This window comes from Sciurus vulgaris, assembly GCF_902686455.1.
Source record: "Sciurus vulgaris genome assembly, chromosome: 18".
Taxonomy (NCBI): domain Eukaryota; kingdom Metazoa; phylum Chordata; class Mammalia; order Rodentia; family Sciuridae; genus Sciurus; species Sciurus vulgaris.
Genome location: NC_136479.1, coordinates 17,177,898 through 17,198,300, shown reverse-complemented (window position 1 = coordinate 17,198,300; position 20,403 = coordinate 17,177,898). Strand labels below are relative to the sequence as shown.

Sequence of the window (20,403 nt, the reverse complement as noted above, 5' to 3'; positions counted from 1 at the left end):
CATCAAGCTCTCACAGAGTTCCTGGGGTGATTCAGACATGGGGATTCCCTGGCCCAGAGCAGGGGGCACACACTTTTTCAGTAAAAGACCAGACGGTCAGATTTCAGGCTTCACACGACAGGTAGCACGTGGGTGACCAACACCTCTGTCCATCAACGCTGACTTCTGAGTGTTACGTCATCTCAACCAGGTGAAACCATTCTGGGCTCACGGGCCGCACAGACAGAGGTGGACTGACCTTGGTCCCTGAGCTGCGGTTTGCAGACCCCTGGGCTCCAGGAACGATGGCAGGCCTCTCTTCCTTCCTGGTATTTCCCTGCACAGTGGTCCCGACACTGTCTCGGAAACCCGAGTGGCACTTGATTAAGAAAAGGTTATGTTGACGAGGCCCCATTGACTTGACCTGAATCTGCTCTGCAGGCTTCAGGTTGGGCCCCAAATCCTGCTTCACCTTGACAGGGCTGCAGGGAGCTGCCTTGTGACAGGTGACTCTGAGTCACCTGTCTTCCTGGCTGGTGATTCCGCTGAACCTTAGAACGAGGGACCATTCATTACGGCAGACAGGGGGCAGCTAGTAAACCTCTGTGTGTACCAGTATTACCTATGTCTTTTCAGATAAAAATGAGGCACAGAGAGGTCACACAGTGACCGTGGCAGGGCAGAACTGAACCCAAGTCTGCCGAATTCCAGAGCCTGTGTTCATGATTACTTTGCTGTATTGCCTACCCATAATTTGTCTTTTTAAAAATAATTTATTTATTTTGATTCATTGTAAACAAATGGGGTACAACTTGTTTCTCTGGCTGTACATGAAGTGGAGTGGCACCATTTGTGTAATCATACATGTACATAGGGGAATGATGTTTGTCTCATTCTGCTATTTTTCCTTCCCCCCACCTCTCCCACCCCTCTTTCTCCTCTATACAACCCATCCTTCCTCCATTCTTGCGTAATTTGAATTGAGGGCAATCAATAATCCACCACCACCATCAGTCACCACAATGCCCAGAAATAACCTTCTGAAGGACAGCAACCAATCTGCTTGCTTAGCTTGGGCAGCAATCCTGGACTCTTCGGTTCTCGATTGACATTTAGATGCCATTCATCCTTCCTCTACTTTGAGCTTCAGCTAGAGCTGGGGCACCCAAGGTTGTTCTGCACTCTCTGCAGGAAGAAAGAGTCTAGCAGAGCTGCCCTATATGGCTGTGTAAGTTGTGCACTGCACAACTCCAAGGGCGTCATTCATAATGTCGTCTGTGGGACGGATGCTCCTGGAGTTGTGAGCGCAGAACCCACCCGGTTGTTCATGGCAACCCTTGAGGTAAGTCACCCAGGACTGCTTGGCATAGGATCAACCTTGGGTGACCACCTTCATTGCTGTTCAGAAACAAGTCATCAAAAAGGAAGTTTCCCCTGGGAAATGCCACCATGCACGGTGGGGGTCTGTGCTGACAGCTTTGGGGGACCGTTAGGTCAGGAGTGGGAGGTGGTTGGTGCTTCCTGGGGAACCCCCTATGCAGCTCCCGCTGCAGGTCCAGCTCTGAACTCTGGGTCCTGATCCAGGAGGAAGCGCCCGCTCCCCGCCGCCCGCCCCGCCGGTGGGAAGGACCCCGCCAGGGCTGTGCTCAGGCTGGGCAGCGCCTGCTCCTCGGGGCCAGGCTGCTGGGAACTCCCACCAGACGCCGAGCTCTTTCCTGGACCTCTGCTCCCTCGCCAGCGTGTTTTCCTGTGTTTGTTTTGCTTTTACGATTCGAGCCAGGCCCCGTGCCAGCCTTCACCTCCCTTAGCTCATATTCCCTTCCCACCACCCGAGCAGGCAGGAACGGTGATCAGTCCCTTTTCCAGACTAGGTCTCTGAGGTTCAGAGAGGTTGGGCCAATGACCTGAAGTCACACAGCTAGAAGGTGGCAAAGCGGAGCAGCAAATCTGGGGTCTTGTACGTGAGAGCCCAGATTCTCCACGGTCCTTCTGGCATCGTGTCCTCTGGCTGTGTCCCCCTCTATGGGTTGGGCTGGGGTCTGAGAAGCCCTGTGAGTGATCATACTGTGGCCACCGGCAATGACCATGGAGGTGCTGGGGATGCTGGGGATGGCGGAGGGGACAAGAGCACACCAGGCGGATGGCGTGCAGGTGACGCAGGGCAGCCCAGACCGGCCGTTGCTCCCTCGCCTGTCCGAGGGTTCTGGGGCACTGCAGCAGAGCGGGTCCCCTGCACGGGGCTCCTGACACCTCCCTCCTCAAGTGCTATTTATTGAAAGGCCTCGTCGGAGGCAGGAAGGAGAAGGACGCCTCCCGTTTCCTGCCCAGGCTCCCAAGTCCAGGTCTGCTCCTCCGAGTCCCGGCCCCGGCCACACATTCCCGACTCCAGCCAGGGTCAGGCTGGTCAGGCCGGCCTCCCTGGGCTTCACAGGACCCGGCCCCTCCGCCATTGGACTGGAGGAGGACAAGCCTCCAGGGAAGCGTGGAGGCTGAGACTCTGATATCCCCGGGAGAGGGACAGAGAATGGCAGCCGCCTGCACACAGGCCCTCTTGGCTGGGGGAGCCTGGGCTCTTCACCGGCACCACGAGCCCCGTCACTCCCAGCAGATTGACAAGTTGAAACCTTACACTTGGCCACAGGTGAACCCAAGGCTTGTCCCAGAGAGCCATGTCCCAGAGAAGGAATTTCCACCCTCCTCCATGCTTGCTTCTCAGATGACACCAGGAAGTGGAGGAGAGGCTGGGGTGTGGGGTGGAACAGAGTGGGCTCTGCAGTCCAACCACACGGCTTTGCATCCCAGCCTCACCAGGGCTAGCGCTGTGTGACCTTGGGCAAGTTGCTTAACCTCTCTGAGCCCCATTCGTTGTCTGCAAAAATGCAGATAATCACACTACCTGTTTCTCTGGACTGTGGTGGGGAACACAGTGAAGTCATGGCAGTTTCCCTGTGTGTAAAATGGGGATCATCACTACACCCACCCCGATGGTGGATGAAGAATTCAGGGAAACAGCAGGAGCGCCTGGCACGGAGCATATTCTTAAACACCACCACCGAGGGACCGGGTGTCACTCAGCGGCAGGGCCCGCGCTTGGCATGTGCCAGGCCCCAGGTCCTCTTTACAGTCACGGCCGGGGAGACACCTGGGGCTCTTCAGCGCCTATGGGATGAACCACGTCGCGTGTTGCAATAGCAACAGGACCTGTGCGTCCTTCGCGCTCTGAGGACCGAATCGCTGTCCCCAGAGGCGGTGGCCACGCCTCCTCGAATGCAGGACCTGCTTTTCCGAGGGGTCTTCTGGGGACCCCAGGGTGCCTGGCAGCGGGAGGCGAGGCTCGCTCCCAGCTGGGCTTTCCAGGTCTGGTCCACACTCGGCCTCCAGCCGGCGTCCATCCCGCGTCCGGCGAGCTTCCCTTGGGCGTCGGGGCGGGAAACCTGGCGGTTCTGCTGAAACCCGCGCAGCAGAGGGTCGGCCCTCGGATCGCGCCCTGGACACTGGCAAACGGGGGGCCTGGCCTCACAGGGCGGGGTCTCCCCTCCTCCCGCCAGGCCGCCGGGAGCCCGGCCTCCCCTCTGGGCCTCCAGAGTCTGTCCCCCCAACCTCCCTGGACTTGAGCGGTGACCAGGGTGCGACCGCGGCCTCCCAGGACGTGCCCGGCCTCTGCTGTGACCCCTCCCTGACGCCTCACTCTGCGGGACAAGCCAGGGGGCCGAGCTGAGCCGAGTTTGGCTCCTCAGCTTTGGCCTTCCTGCTTTAGGGGACGAGCAGCCGCCCAGGGCAGATCACCCAGGGCCCCTTTCCTGGGGCCGGTGGAGGCCCTGCCTCCCTGGGGAAGAACCACCAAGCACAAAGTCGTCCCTCTCCCCAGGGTCCGCTTGCGGACCAGGGCGGGCAGGCGGGTGCGGCTGGAGGCCGGGGCTCTGCCCTCAGGGGCCCAGGGCTGCCTCCCGGGCGCAGGGTTCTGGTCTCCCCTCGCTCCTGTCTCTCCTCCTCCTCTTCCCTCTTCCCGCCCTTCCTCCCTCTCTTCTCCCATCGCCTCCTCTTCCTCCCGCCCTTTTTAATGAGCACCTACTACACGCACCCCAGTCTACACCCTTCACGTTCCCCCCGCCTCCAAACCGTCCTCCAAAGGTCACCTTCAGGTCCACGGCCTCAACCCTCGGGTTCCTTGGAGTCGCTCCCACCCGCCAAAGGCTCCAGCGCCTCCGCCCCCTCGCTGTGGTTACAAGCCCCCAGGACACAGACGACCCCTCCTGGGGTGGGCCGCGGCAGCCAGCGGTGGATTCAAACCCTTAAGCGACAGCAGGGAATCAACAGAGTCCGCGCACAGAGAGGGACCCGGGGATCCGCTCGCAGGGAAGAGGAGGCTGCGCTTAGCCTCTGCCGAAGGCGCTGGATGGAGCCAGATCCTCCGCGGCTCCCCGCGGCTGATGCTCCGTCCTCCTTCCAGACCTGGCTGGGGGTGGCGGCCCGGGTCTGTCCTGGAGATTTGCCTGGAAAAGCCCATGTTTGCCAAGGAGGCCCCCAGCCCCAGCCCCCGGCCCTCAAGACTTTCCCCCGAACAGGAGGCAGAGGGTCTGCTGTTATTGTTGAGGGGCCCTTTGAACCTTCCAGAACCTCGGGGTCTTGGAGCCTGTTTCTCCCTTCCTCTGAGCTCCCTGAGCCGTCCACCAGCAAACTTCACCGAGAACTCCTCCAGGTTCAGCTCAGTGCCCTGACTGTGTTTTGGCTAGGATACCCTTTTTGTGGTGTGAAAAAGAAATTCCCCTTTTAACAACAACAACAACAACAACAAAATACTAAGATTTTTCAGGCTTATGTTCAAGATTATTTATTTAACACATATTTATTTAGGACTTACTGTGCCCTGGGGTGCTGTCTTCAGGATTTGCCACATTTAACCTTCCTAACATCCCTCATGAGATGAGAATTATTATCATTTCTGGTTTTCAGATGAGAACACCGCCGCACAGAGAGGTTAAGTAACTTGTCTGAGTCACACAGCAAATAAATGGCAAAGCTGGAATTCAAATCTCGGTAGGTCAGCAGGCCTAAGTTAAGGATTACTGCATCTTTTAGGTCTTCCCATCAGATTGTGTCTGACTCAACATAAATATACATATTTAAATTTGCAAACACAGTGATATAAAAATAAAGGTCTAACACTTTATAAACTTCCTAGGCAGCAGCCTCATCAGAACCGGCTGGACTGGGTGTCTGGTCTGGTTTCTGATCCTAGCCTCCCAACTGTGCCAGTCCTGACCCCCCACAGTAGTCCCAGGCACGCAGAGAGAGCACTGATGTGGAGCAAGGAGTTTATCCTTGCAGGTTACCCATGAGGTCAGCCCTCTCAACAGCCCTGTTTTGCCGGCGGGAGAAGGAAAGCGTAGAGAGTCACTTGATCGAGTGCGCACAGCCACCAAGAGGGGGGACCAAGGAATCTGATGTCAGGCTCCGACCTTGACTTTGAATCAGTCCTAGGTTTTTTTCTTATGGTTGTGAAATAAGCAGCGAGAAACCAGCCCCTTGAATACCAAGAAGAACAGGAACAGCGCTGGCAGTGTTGCTGGCCCTCCTGGCACCGTCCATTTCCAGAACCGTCCATTTCCAGAACTTGCCCCTCCCCCTCCCCACCGCATCCGCCTCTTCCGGGGTCTCACGGTGGAACCACGCAGAAGCTGCCCTTCTGTGATCAAAGCAAAAATAATTTTTTTTGCTTGAAAACCTAACATAAACTTTGGGTGGTCATCCTCTCTCATGTTATGCTGTATTGATCGACGGACTGATTGATGGATTGATTGCAATTCTGGAGATTGAGTCCAGGGCGCTGGACCACGGAGCTACATCCCCTGCCCTTTCTTTACTTTTTATTTTTGAGACAGGGCCTCCCTAAGTCTGGCCTCAAATGTGACATCCTCCTGCCTCAGCTGCCTCCCGCGTCCCTGGGATTAAGGGAGAGCACCGCTGTGCCCGATTTCGGCTAGTTTTAAATAAGGAGAGGGCATGTGTGGCTAAAATGTGTGATTGTAACATGACGCATGCGTGGGGCACCCACACACACAGAGAAACCTAGGGGACCGGATTACGCACAGCGAAATGAGTCACCTTCCCACCTAAGGCCCCAGCTTCACGGCGGCAAAGGTGACCCCCTACCTTTAGCTTCCGTGGTATCCCCCAGGTTTCAATGTGCATATACAAACACACACACACGCACGCCATCCCTTGTGCAGACACACGTGTGTGCACACACAGTCGGATGCCATTCTAGACCTTGCATTTTTCTTTTAACCATACACCTAGGAGATAGTTTTGCATCCACTTATAAAGAGCTATGACTTTCTTTCGAAGGATGACATCATATCCTGCTGGGTGGCTGTCCTCAGATCACTTCCTCTCTGCTGGATGTGTAGATTATTTCCAATCATTTGATCTCATGATTATTATTTGGTCCCAGGGATTGAACCCAGGGGTGCTTAATCACTGAGCCACACCCACAGCCCTTTTTATTTTGAGACAGGGTCTCACTAAGTTGCTGACAGCCTCTGGAAATTGCCGAGGCTGGCCTCAGAACTTTTGATCCTCCTGCCTCAGCCTCCTGAGTCACTGGAATCACAGGTGTGCACCACAGCACTCAGCTCCAATTGTCGGCTTTTAAACTGGAGAGCCCTGTTCTAACCTGCTGTGCCCAATGCAGGGATCTTGGTAGGTCCCTAGAGGTGACACGTCAGATTCATCTTGGAGGCACAGATGGGCGTGCCCAGCCTCCTGGAGAGCTTGAGCTGGCCTGTGTGCTGGGCAGCCTTACACAGCCCTGGTTCCCCCACATCCTCGCCAAGCCTGAGTGTTACCCTGGAATCTGACAGGCCGGAAACCGATCTGTGGTTTGGTGTCGGGTTTCCTCTCTTGGAGCGCAGTTGAGAATCTTTGCGCCTGTGGGAATTTAATTTGTACTTCTTGTCCTGTGAGCAGCTAAATCGTATCCTGTGTGCTTTCCTCTCTCTTTGTCTTTGGAGGGGGTGGCTGATCTTTGATTTGCAAGATCCCTGTATCAACGAAGTTACCTCCTCGTCACACCGGGACTGCTTGGCGTGCTGCAGTTGCGCTGGTTGGCGGGTTGGTTGGCTTTTGTCACGCAGAGCATGTTAGCGCTCCTGCAGACTGGCCTAGCCACGGATTTTTATCTGGAGGGCAGGGCTGCTCTTCTGCGCAGGGGACCGTCTCCCATCCTCCGTCAGCGCTCTGAAGAGGATGTGCAGCTGGGTCTGCTTCTTGCTTGGGTCCCGCAGGAGGGGACTGTCTCCAACCTGCCCACTTGGCCTAGGTCCCCCTCCTAGTCTTGCACATCCTTGGGATCACTCCCCTCCGCCCAGGACTTGCCCCTGGACGCCCATTATCACGGGGGCCAAGGGCAAAGAGTGTGCCCGCGAGGCCCCCAGCAGAGGGGCCTCTAAGAATGGGCGGTTCATGGGTGGGGTGGGGTCCTCAGCTGCCCGGCGGCCCTTCCTCACTAGGAAACAGCTCCTCCGAAAGCCAAGGCTTGTCCCAGACCCTCAAGGCGGGCAGACTGGAAGAGCTAAGGCGAAAAAGGAGAGCAAGCCCCAGAGGATAGTGATGGAGGAGCTGGCTAGGCCCTGGACGCGCTTCCTGTCTGTGGAGAGGCCGCTCCCTCCGGCCCGCGGTCCCTCTTATCACTAGCCTCCAGTTCGCAGCGTTCCTGACCACAGCGCGCTCACCATCCCCCTCTCTTCCAGTGTGTGGCGGGTGCGGGGGCTGGAGGGGACCCCGTCTGGAGTCTTCCTCTAGGCCAGTGGTTCTCAAACTTGAGTGCCTGCTGGCACCTGGAGGACTTCCTAAGTGCCAGATCCTGGGCCTGGCTCCCGGGATCTGGGGCAGGAGTCTGGGATGAGTCTGAGAACCTGCATTGCTACCAAGCTCCGGGTGATGCTCAGGCTGCTGGTCCGGGGACCACACTTTGAGATCCATTGGTCATTCGCCCCCTGGGCTCCCCCATCGGAGACGGGGCCGTGGGAGAGGTAGACGGAGGCCTGGGGCAACAGCCATCGCTGAGTGTCGGGTGCTGCGGGCTGCGTATCTCGCTGTCACGGAATCTGCCCAGCAACTCACGCAGTAGGGCTTAGAGCACTACGTCCACTTCACAGTAAGAAGGCTGAGGATCAGAGAGGGTGTCCAGGCCTGGGGTCTGAGCCCAGCTCTACCACCGATCCACTGCAAGACTGCAGGCAAGTGGCTTACCTCCCTGAGCCCCTGTGCAACTCCTTGGTAAGTTGGAATCACGAAACCTGATTCCCAGGGCAGTATGAGGACCTCAGGGGTGGTGATTATAATAGCACCTGCACGCAGCAGGTGTTCGAGAAATGTTCATCCCTTTCCCTGCCTCAAACCCTATCGTGACAAGACTCTCAGCTCATCTTCCTGCCTCTCCTCCTCACCTTATTAAGAAGTGACCCTGGAGTATTGGTCACTTCCTAAACATCCTTTACTTGGTCACGACTCCAGGATTTTATAAAGGCCGTTTCCTCTGCCTGGAATGCCTCTCTCACTCTTCTACCCCCAGATAAACTCCTATTGATCCTTCAAAACCCCACCTTAGAAATCCCATCCTCTTTGTATCTTTTCTTGAAATATTGTCCCTTCCTGAGCTTGGACAGAAGTGTGTAGGACTGTTGCATCTTATTCAAAGGTCACAACATTTTATATGGGTCATCATTGGGAGAACAAATGTATCCTCCTAGGGATCAGGCCATTCATACCACCCTTAGTGGCCTTGGCATCAGCAATACTTAGCACTGTTCTATGAGGTTTATGTGCATTAACAAATTTGAGACCTAAACTAACCATTTGAGGCAAACACTGTTTATCATCCCTGCTTGACACTTGAGGAAATAAAATCACAAAAACACTAAGTAAATCTCCTGAGGCCACACAAGGAATCTGTGGCACCCCTGGGAAGACAGAGATGGGCTCTGGGGTCCCTGCTGTTATATGGCTCTGTGTGGATGAGGGGTGGCCCAGGTGGAGACCACAGTGCCCTCCCTGAGAGGTGCTGGGCCCACCAAAGGGGGCTGCTGAGCGTCAGGCTCTGAGTCCCACTTTTGTGATTCCTGAAGAGGATTTGGAAATCTGGACTTTGATGGAACTCTGCCCACCTGTGAAAATCCTGGGACTGATCTAAAGATCTACGGGAGCCGCGCCTCATGGAGGCTGCCTAGGGCTTTCTTGTGGCTGCCTTCTGTATTTCAGAGGTGGGCGCCAGGCAGCTGAGCTCGGGCCAGGCACACAGCGGGCCCTTGTCAGGGCCAGGGCACGTTTAGACTCTGCTGGGCGCAGGGCTTGGCTGTGAACAAGCCCACGCCTCCTTCCTGGCTCCCGCCCAGTGCTCGAAACAGCTGCTCCTGGGGGCGAACAAGATACCCAGCGGCGCTCTGAGCACGGCCCCCACCGCAGGGCCCTCTGGGAGTCTCTGCCATCCAGGGCAAGACTTCCTGCTGAGTGGAAGCGGTTCATTTGCACCGTCCCCACGGGCCTTCTCAACAGCCCCGGGGAGGTCGCCATTATCACCAAGCCCATTTGACAGCTGTACAAACTGAGGCCCAAAGGGAAGCAGGCTCCTAGCCGGGAGCCTGGATGGCAGGGCGGCCATCTGTCTGAGTCGTGTGCCTCCCCAGTTGACTGTCGCGAGTGAGCATTTTACCAAACTTTCCTTGGTGCTGCCACACATTCAGGGGAAGCACCCTCTCCTCATGCTGCTGTCCAGACCTGGAAAGTTCGTGGTCAAGAAATAGACCCTGCGTCCTCTGCTCTGTCTGCCCAGGGTTCTGAACTCCTGTCTTCTCTCAGAGGGCAGGGACGGCACTGCGGGCAGCTAGAGGAGCCCAGGATGGGCTCTGAATGGGTTCTTGTCCACTGAGCGTGGACAGGCAGGGCTGGAGGCCTGACTGGTTGCAGAGACTTCAGCCAGAGACGGCTGGAGGGGCTGTGGAGTCTGTCCTTGGCCACAGGTGGACAGGATAGAGAGGTGCGTGTGTGTGTGCGCACGCGTGTGTGTAGACATGGGTGTGTGTGTGCATGCGTACAGGGGCCTGTGTGTGTGCAATGGAAGAGAAGGGGACATCTCCCAAATTCAGATCTGTGAAGTTAGTTTAGGACAAGGAGCAAGAAATTGAAGTGAACCCAGAGATGGCAATTTATAGAAGAGTCGAAAATAAAAACCAGTCCCAGATGTGGGGACCCGAACGTCCACCAGCGGCCTACCCAGGCAGCAGTCTGGCTCGGTGAGCGAGTTCATATGCGGCAGCGCCAACGGCTCTCCAATAAATAACGGGGTGCGGGGAGCGCAGAGCGACAGGAGGGCTCCTTCGTTCCTCCGGCCGTGGTCTGAAGTGTTTCACGTATTGGCCCGCACACACAGATGCCTGCAGAGGTGTGGGGACACGCCAGAGGAACGCCCCGCTTTATGAAGATGAGTCCCTTTTGGGAGCCGGGAGGCCACGGGCGGGGAGACTTTAGAGGAAGAAGGAATCCCGGGCTCCTCATGGCACAGTTCAGTGCTTGGGCGGGTAGGTTGGGCCCCTGGCCGTGGACAGGGCCACAGGGTTGCTCAGACAGGTCCTCCAGGGACGCTCTGGAAGTCACTGCCAGGGACAGACACCAGCCTGGGCTGTCCTGCCCCACCCTCTGGAGGAGGCGGAGAGCGGCTGCGTCTCCCGTGGACGGGAAAAGCCCTGCCGCCTGCTCCCTAGGCCGGTGCCTTCCTTTCTGCGCACCGGCTCTGGGCTCTATGCGGCGCACCTAAGCGACACGACATTGTCCAGAATAAACGCAGCCCTGAGTCCTCCCGAGTAGCGCCTGCACCGGGTCCAGACCCAGCACCTCCCCAAAGTGGACCTTCGGAGAGGGAATCCAAGTCCCCCAGAGGCGCGCTGACAAGGTGCCACGGTGTCCGGGTTCAAATCCGCGCTCAGCAACTATCCCGGGGACCGCGCGCCTCGCCCGGCTCCGACCCTCCGTGTCCCGCTCGGAATCACCGGGACTCTGGCGGGGATGCTGCGCGCGCCCTGCCTCGCCGCGCCTGGCACGTCCTCCGCGCTCTCGGGTTTCGCTCTTGTCATCTCCCACGACAGCTCACCCCGCCCATTCGCTAAGGGACTCTGCAACCCTCCCTGAGTCCCAGACACGCCGGCGACCCTCGTCCGGCCCTCCCGCGCCCACGGGGGGCGACCTCACCCTCGGTCCTCCCCTCCGCCGCCGGCCGGTTCAGCCCCGGGACAGGTCCCTGCGGTGCCGCCAGGCACGCAGGCGCCCTCCGGTGGGAAACTGAGGCCGGGACAGCGCTCAGAGCTCGGGCACTGGAAGGCGCCGCACGCAGGGACGTGGGACTGCGGGCGCGAGCCAGGTGCGCGCCCCGGGTCAATGTCATACCTGGTTCGCGCGGCGACTCGATGCCCGCTGGTGGCAGCAACTGCGGCGACGGCGGCGCGGCCGAGTGGCGGTGGCGCTGGGACACCGAGAGAGCGCGGCCGGACGGAGGCGGCCGGAGAGGGCGGGGAAGCCCTGGGAGCGTCCGCGGGCGGAGCCTGGCTGTCGCCGCCAGCCCGGCCACCTGCGGGATCCTGGCTCCCCTGGCCGCCTCCCTCTCCCCTCCACAAGCTCCCGTCTGGCCCCCGGGATCGTCCCCACGCGCCCAGTCCAAGCCCACCCGACAGCCCCACGCGCAGTACTCCCCACTCCAGCGACGCCCTCGTGTCCCCAACTCGTCCGCACAGGGCCTGCCTCTCGGCGTAGCCCGCAGACACTCCACCACACACCCCCCCGCCACATTCGCGAACACAGTCCTGCCCCAGCACGTACCTGTCCCGCTCGCTCCTGGGGAAAACACTCCTGTACAACCATCGCAGCCACATCCCGGCAGGTACAGAGGGTCCTCGGGACACGCTGGGATTGCAGAGGCCTGTGCAGTTGATCTCCCCAAGAATGTTCCTGCACCCCACTGGGACCTCGGATTTCCTCACCTCGACTCTCCCAGTGACCTCCTTCCCTCCCTTCAGCCACTCTGCCAAGGTCACTCCCAGATTGAAGGTCGTGTCCTCTGGGCTGGACCTCTGCGGTAGCAAGTCAGCAGTCCACCTGGAGGTTTGCCCTCTGTCCCCTGCCGGTGAGCCCACTCCACCTGTGGCCCAGCCTCAGGCAACACCAAAGCCTCTGTGCTGGGGTTGAATGTGGTTTGTCCTTTCTGAAACCCAGCTGAAATCCAATCCTCATTTTGAGACGTTAATAGGTGGGAAGAGGTGGGACCTCACACAGATGAGCAAGAGCTGTACCTTGTGAATGGGTTAATCCACTTATGCCGCTAGTGGATCAGCAGGTGGTCTCCAGTGGGTCTGCTGGGAAAGCCAGTTTAACTGGATCTCTAAGGAGTTTCCCTGAGCCCTGTCTTTCCTCACATAATGCCCAGCACTACTCTGTCCCCCTGAAGGCCACCTCCAAATGCACCCCCGACCTTGGGCTGGACCTGGGAGCCAAACCAAGCTTCTTTTCTTTAGAGTGTACCTGGGCTGTGGGATTGCATTATTAGAAACAGAAAATGGGCCAAGACACAAAAACTATTCAAGGAAAATAGAAACAAGAGATACGCTTTGTCTACACCATGGCCACCTTGAGGTGGGCAGCACTCCTCCACTATACCCTTCCGCCATGATGTTTTGCCTCACCTTGGACCTAAAGCTATGAAATCAGCTGACCATGGATGACACCTATAAAACCAAAGTGCAGAAGAGAGAAAAATCTTACCTAAAACAGACAAATGGTTGACATTGCTCAGCAATTTTTGGTACTGAAGATTAATTCATGGGGGCCCTGAGAATATGGTTAATTCAAGGAGAGATGCATATTCCTATTTGCACCAGATTAAAGAACAATTCAAATTTGCAAAAGAAAAAAAAGAAAAAGAAAAAGAAAATGGGCCAAGACACCCCATTTCTTCTAATCTCCGCTTCTTTCCTTTCATCCTGTTTTCTCTTCAAGGTTCCAAGCGCCGTCCTTCCAGACCCTTCTTTTCAGAAGCCTCAACACTTCATTTCCTGTGTGTATCTCCACAGATGGTCCTAACCCAGGAGACCTCTAAATTTTTGGTCTTAGGAATCCCTTTGTCCTTTGAAAAGGCCTGAGAGTTTTTGCTTATGTAGGTGGTATCTGTTGATAGTTCTCATATAAGAAACTTATGCTGACACTTCCAAGATATTTCTAGGTCATCACACCATGACAATAATAAGCCCAGGACATGTTGAGATAAGTAAAATACGGCTACAAAACAAATGATCTTCCAGAAACAAAAATACCACGATAGCATAAAGAAGGGCACTGTTTAGTATTTTTTGCAAATCTCTTTAATTCCCCCCTGGATTGTCATCTGAGCCACATATTGCTTTAAAGTCATGGAAGGAATTCCAGCTTCATGTAGGTTGACCCCCTGCTGTGGTCTGAATATGGTTTGTCTGAAACTCAGATTGAAGTTTAATCCCTATTGTGAGGGATTTGGAGGGTGCCCTCTTAATCTGACTCTGGTGTTATGGCCTATATTGCTTTCTGAATCTGCTAGCAAGAAGGCCAGTGCAGCCTCTCTGCCAAGAACTGGGAGCTAAAATCAACCTCTTTTTTTAATAAGTTACCCAGTATGTGCCATTGTGTCATAGTCATAGAAAACAGACTAGCACATCCACCATTGCTTTTACACTTTCAATGCAAATATTCTTTTCGTGAAAAAGGTCAATAATATTTTAGTATTATAATGAAAATAATTTGGACCTCATGTTTCTCTTGAAAGGATCTTTGGGACCTCCCAGGAATCTGTGGGCAACTCTTTGAAAACCGATGCTACCTTAACCTACGCAGATGTGAATCTATGAAATTGTCAATATTTGACTATGATTTGTCTACTAGAATGGCCATTTCATATGGTTCACTTCAATATGTATTTGTGGGGATTTTTCTTGGTTGGATCTGTTGATGGACAGTGTCAGAATGAGTTCCCTGTGGGACTGTGTTGCTATCACATCCTTCTTGTGCAGCATGATTTCCAAAGTGGGGGGTAGTTAGAGTTGGGGGTGTCTGGGAACTCCAGACTGGCTGACGTCAGGCTGAAAACTTTTACGGTGTTGATTTTAAGCAACCGTGAACAGAGAGTGTTGTGTTCTGGTAGACCGCTTGGCTTACCGAAGAGCAAACCTGCTTTTCACCCTTTTTGACAGAGACCCTAATCTGAAGGCATCAGAGTCTCCACATGGACTTGAGCCAGGTGTTTGAACTCTGAATCATTTGGCCAAATTTTCTTTTAAAACACACTTTTTTTTTTTTTTTTCCTAGAGGAAGATATGTGGACTGGATTATGGTGAAACCAGATGAATTCATATCTGGATGGATTCATGCCTGGTTCTGGGGGTAGGGATTTTTAAGTGCCAAAAAAAAAAAAAAGTGTTCTAGAGAATATTTTAATACTCTAGTAGAAGAACAACCCCTGTGCTCTCTTTAACTAGTTAGTGCAATTCTAGGACATTGATAGAGATATGAAAGGGAATCCAGGATGAGCCAGGTGGGCCCTGCTGATCAATGTGGTGTTATATGTCGAAGCCATATTGACTTTTACAGTTGCAACTTAAACAACATTTTGCATGGAAGATGAGATGAATATGAATCCAGGGGGCATGAAGCATACATTCATTCACCTTCAGGTATTGGCATCTGATTTACCTCTGGGCTCACCGGCCCCCTTTTTTGCTTCTAATGTGTGTGTGTGTTTATGTATATATATTTCTTTCTTTTTTCTTTTTTTTTTTTTTGGTACTGGGGATTGAACTCAGGGGCACTCAACCACTGAGCCACATTCCCAGCCCTATTTTGCATTTTATTTACTCATGATCCTCCTGCCTCAGCCACCACCCTGCCCCCAGCCTCTGGGATTACTGTGTGCACCACGGTGCCTGGCACTTCTAATGTATATTTGGATCTTGGGGTGTTGATTCCATTCATCACCCTGTTTTAGGGTTGATATAGCCCAGAACTAGCAACCAGCATGTAGTATTCTTCTTAGGAGAGTGGTTTGTTTAGGGGAAGGAACATGACCCAAGTCAAGGTCAACCGTGGTCAGTGAAACTCTCTACAAAGACTTTTTCTTTCAGTTCTCAGGAACTCTCTTGGCCTGGGAGTTGTTCAGATGTGAAGTGATAGCTGGGAACAGGCTGTGTAAGAATGGATCCTGCCCAGAAAGGCAAACTGGGTCCCGGTGTTGTCATTTGACCCACGAGTGCCCCTCCTGAGGTTAGCGCTAGCCCTTGGACATTCAGGACATGGGCTGTAAATTTCCTTTTGCTTAAGCTGTTGTGGGGTTTCTGTTGCTTGCCACCAAAAGACACCTAGCTGATTCTGGTGCAAAATTTCAGCCAAACTGCAGAAGGAAGTCGGGAGGGACAGCTAATACATCTATTTACAGGAACCTGACAGACTGGAATGTCCAGCCCCAAATTAAGAAGATAAACTATGACAAACACAAATGGAAAGTCTTGCCGTTAGGCTCAAACCAGCACTGCACAGAACAGAATGGAAACTCTACCTCGGGAGCTGCCATTTCCTGAGAGTTGGGAGCCTCTCGGTGATGCAGCGCCACCTGCAGGTGTGGAGGCCCCACGCCCTGGGTCTCAGGCTTGTTTGACAAATCTTATCTCATACCACTGATGAGAGGTAAGTCCCTCTTTTGTCTCATTGCTCCAGGTCCCGGCAACCTTCAGTGCTTCCTCTGTCTTTGACCACCACATGACAGCAGTGAATCTCCCTTTTTTTTTTTTTTTTTTCAAAATCACCAATATTTCCTAGGTCCTCTGTCCACCCCATTAGTGTTAGTACTACATTGCAATACTATTTGCTAAACCTCTTTTTTTTTTTTTTTGGTACCAGGGATTGAATCCAGGAATGTTTAACCACTGAGCCACATCCCCAGCCTTTTTACCTTTTATTTTAAGAGAGGGTCTCCTTAAGTTGCTTAGGGCCTCGCTAAGTTGCTGAGGCTGGCCTTGAACTTTTGATCCTCCTGCCTCAGCCTCCTAAGCTATTGGGATTACAGGTGTGTGCCACCATGTCCAGCTTACTAAACCTCATTTATCCCCCCAAATAATACTATGAAGTAGGTTCTACCTCCCCCAACCCCCATTTTACAGATAAAGAGACAGACACTTGGAAATGTCAAGGAATTTGTCCAAACAAAGGTAATGTCCAAAAAATGGGACCAAAGTCCTCATTGTGAGATGTGGTTTTGCTGCGCCACAGGGTTGCAAACTGAAAGCCCTTGGGTGGCAAGTGTCGGGGGTGGGAGAGATCCAGTTTTCAAACTTTTTTGTCAGATCACCTGGTACTTTTAAAAATCTTGAACCAGTGTCTAAAAATCAGGAAAGAGCAGACAAGAGCTGATTTCCTGGTTCTATGAGATCTAAGCAACCAGGAGACCTGGGACATGTGGGACTCCTATTCCTGTTTGGCCTGGGTGGCCTGCAGACAGAGGCAGCTGAATGGACGCTCAGGTCCCCAGGACCCCTACTTGGCCCCGGGCGTACTGTGCTCATTCCCTGCCCGAGCCTCTCATTTCTGCCTCGTGGGCTTTTGAGTGTGGGTCCGCTGCTCCCGGCACACCCAGGCCACCTCTGCTCCTTTCTCCCATCGCCCTGGCCGGTCAGCCTCAGAGGCCTCCAGCCCCTGCCAAGCCTGGCTGTTTTCCCTTTGTTCCCAGAAATTCAACCACAAGCCCCAGATGACACAGGGCACAGCCTGGCTGGCGCTCAGTGCCCGCCTGGCCACTCAGAGCACATACCTTTCCATCTTTCTTTCCCCACTGGCCTGGCTCCCAGGACCTTGACCTGGGGAAGAGGAGGCTTTCGGAAAAACGTGGCAGCTTGGTGTTAGAGGGTTTCAGTTGCATCCGGGAACCTTGAGAAAAGTAAAATGCTCTGACACTGTCTAAGACTGAGAAAGTCCTCAGCGTGTGTCTGTGTGTACGTGTGTGTGTGTGCAAAAGAAACAATAATACATAGTCTGTCATTTTCAAACTGCTCAACACTCTGCCGCAGTAAAAAAAAGAATAAGATAAAGCCCAAATGGACCCATGCGGAAAGATCCAGGAGAAATTTCATTCATTCAACAAATATTATTGAGCATTGCTTATATATTCTAAGCTCTACAGATACACTGGTAAGCAAAGACAGATAATATGCAAATAAGGAAGACAAAGAATCTTCTAGAAGGCAATAACTGCTAAGGACAATCAACATAGGCCAAACAGGATGCACTGGAGGAGACTGAATTTAAGGCAGTGTGATTGGAGGCAGAGACTCATGAGCAAGGAACGAAAGGATGGAAGGAAGCCAGCCTGCAGATATGTGGGACAATATATCAGGCAGCGGAACAGCAAGTGCAAAGGCCCTGACAAGGGCAGTGTGTCTGGAGAGGAAGTGAGCAGAGAAGAGATTGAGAGGGAGGTTCACTTGTGGGAGACCTTGTAGGACAGGATAGGGACTTTGGTCTCAAGTCAAGAGTGAGGTGGGGATCATCAGAGAGTTTGAAATGATGTAAAAAAGTTTTGCATTTATTTTTTACTGTTGGTAAAATATGTATAGCATCAAACTTGTCATGTTAATCTCGTTACATGCACAGTTCAGTGGCATTGAGTATATTTACATCGTTGTACAAACGTCATATTCAACTCCAGAAGCTTTTCCTCTTCCCAAACTGAAACTCTATCCATGGAACAATAGCTCCCAATGTCCTCTCCCCACAGTCCCTGCAAACACATTCTATCTCCACGAGTTTGATGACTCTAGGTCTCTCACGTAAGTGGGATCCAACAATACTTGGCCTTTTGTTTCTGTCTTCTTGTACTTAGCATAGTGTCTTCAAGGTTCATTCGTGGTGGAATCTGTGTCAGAATTTCCTTCTTTAAAAATATCATTCGATTGTATGGACCTACCACATTTTGTTTATCTGTTCTTTTGTCAACGGACACTTGGACTGTTTCTACAGTTTTGTAGAGAGTGCTGCTATGAATATTGGTGTGCACTATTTGAGTCGCTGCTTTTCAATTCTTTTGGTATGTCTGATAGAAGACATACCAAGAGTCACTCTATAAGAACTGTTGAGAGGGAACCATAGGGGCAGCAAGTATTGACATAGGGACCAGGGCAGGAGGTTTGGTGGTGGTGGGAAGTGGTCAGATCCTGGATATAGGTTTTAGAAATAGTGGACGTAATTTTCTTAGGGATTGTGGTTGGGATATGGTTTGAGTGTGATTCCCAAAAGTTCATTCATTTGGTCTTTAGTGTGGTAGTATGGAGATGGTGGGGGGGCTTTGAGAGGTGGAGTCCAGTGGGAGGTCACTTGGAGCTCTAACCTTGGAAAGGGTCATATGGGACCCTAAGTTAGTTCTTAAGAGAGGGTGGTTATAAAAGAACAAACTGGCTCCTTTTCACCTTGCTCTGGCTTCCTGTCTCACCATGTACTTTCCTCCTCTAGCAAATGCTCCAAACCACTGTGATTCCCTCCGCCATGAGGTCCTCACCAGAGCCAAGCTGAGCCAAGTTGGTATCATTCCCTGGAGGCTCCAGAACTGAGAGCTAAAGAAATATCCTTTCTCTATAAAGTTACCCAACCTCAGGTTTTTTGTTATAGTAACAGAAAACAGACAAATACAGATTGGATGTGGCATGTGAGGAAAAAAAAAAAGTTGTAGAATGAATGTGTATAATATAACCTTATTTGTTACAGTGGTGCACACCTGTAATCTTAGCTTCTCAGGAGGCTGAGGCAGGAGGGTAACTTGAGCCCAGGTGTCTGAAGCCAACCTGGGTATTTCAACAAGAGCCCATTTCAAAAACAAAAACAAAAGCAAAAAACAGTCCCCCCAAAACCCCCCCAAACCAAACAAACCAAATATAACAACAACAAAAGAAAATCAAAACAAACAAAAAACTTATAAAACAGTAGCATAGATTTTTTAAAATACATTTTTAATTGTAGATGGACACAATACCCTTATTTTATTTATTCATTTTTTTTTAATGTGGTGCTGAGGTTGGAACCCAGTGCCTCACATGTGCTAGGCAAGTACTTTACCACTGATCTACTACTCCAGCCCTAGCATAGGTTTTGATAGAAATATACATACACATATATATATTTATTTATTTATATAAATGCAGAGACAATGTTCTAGAAGAATGCATGTCAACTTGTTAGCAGTGGTTACCTCTGGAAACAGGGATGGGGAGTGTGGTCAATGAATTTTTTTCTATGCTGGGGATTGAACCCAGGGCCTCACACATGCTAGGCAAATGCTCTGCCATTGGGCTACATCCCCAGCCAGGTCAATGTGTATGACTTTTTTTTTTAAAGGAGTATATGCATATATCACTTACGTATTCTAAAAAAATCAAACCCATATTAGATAGAACTTATGCTTTTAAAAGGAATAGGAGGAGCTGGGCTTAATTTAGGACCAAGTCCTTTGAGACACTGGCATGTTTAATGAGTCAGATTCACTTTTGAAGCTATTTAATTGCTACTTAAGTGACTTGAAATTACTGGTTCATGCTGGGAAGGAAAACAGGAGAACTTCATTTGGCGTGATCTCCTGAAAGATAAAACCTTTCTAGTGGGGGAGGGCTGTGGCCAAGGATAGGCCAGGCAGAGGTAAAGACGCTCACGACCGTGAGCCTTCAAACTGGGGTTCAGTCTCGTACGGACCACTTCTAGTTCCAACAACGGGAGGGGCAGCAGCAATTGCTGACGCTCACGTAGCCCTTGCTTTGCCAGTCACTGTCCTGAAAGTTCTATATACCAAATCACTTGGCCCTCTCAGTAGCCCAGTGGCTAGGTGGGAGCTTCCTCGCTGCGGAGGGGAGGACACGCACACACGCAGATTTCCCTGGGGCACGTGATCTGGAAGCCAAACGTGTTGCTTCTTGTCTTCCTCCAGCCAGTTGATTGCCTTTCACACTTCATGGGTGAGGCTTTGGCCATTTTGAAATGTGTAGCAATGAACACGGGATGGTGGGTGTGTCCGCAGCAGGTGCATTTACGTTCATTCTTATCCCCGCTCCCCTTGTCTGACAGTGTCCAGAGAGCAGCAGGGCAGGAATTCTGTCGACCCAGGTCATGTTTTGTAAAGACTCACTCGTTGCCTTTGGAGGATGCTAGGGGTGGAGGGCGAGCCCGCATACGGCTTCAGCGGTTCCTCTTCTAGTGATAAATGTCCTGTGTGTGTCTCTCCCTTAGAGAGTCAGACAGCAAAGGTGCAGGAAGTCACTTCGGTGATTAGATTGTGTAGGACGGTGACTGCCCTTTTGCTCCCAGTCTCTTCCTTGGCTGACTTGG

At 52.6% G+C, this 20,403-nt stretch overlaps 1 protein-coding gene across 2 annotated transcripts in view; it reads right to left on the bottom strand.

Moving 5' to 3' along the window:
* The window catches only part of SCNN1B (sodium channel epithelial 1 subunit beta), a 57,807-nt gene extending 45,802 nt beyond the window's left edge, over nucleotides 1-12,005 (bottom strand). Inside the window, exon 1 of one of the 2 annotated variants that reach the window (XM_079120605.1) lies at nucleotides 11,848-12,005. In XM_079120605.1, the coding sequence (XP_078976731.1) occupies nucleotides 11,848-11,900 (53 nt within the window). In that variant the 5' untranslated portion in view covers nucleotides 11,901-12,005. Of the gene's footprint in view, nucleotides 1-11,418; nucleotides 11,664-11,847 lie in introns of those variants that run through there. The other variant, XM_079120606.1, reaches the window with a different exon arrangement.
* Nucleotides 12,006-20,403: the final 8,398 nt, after the last annotated feature.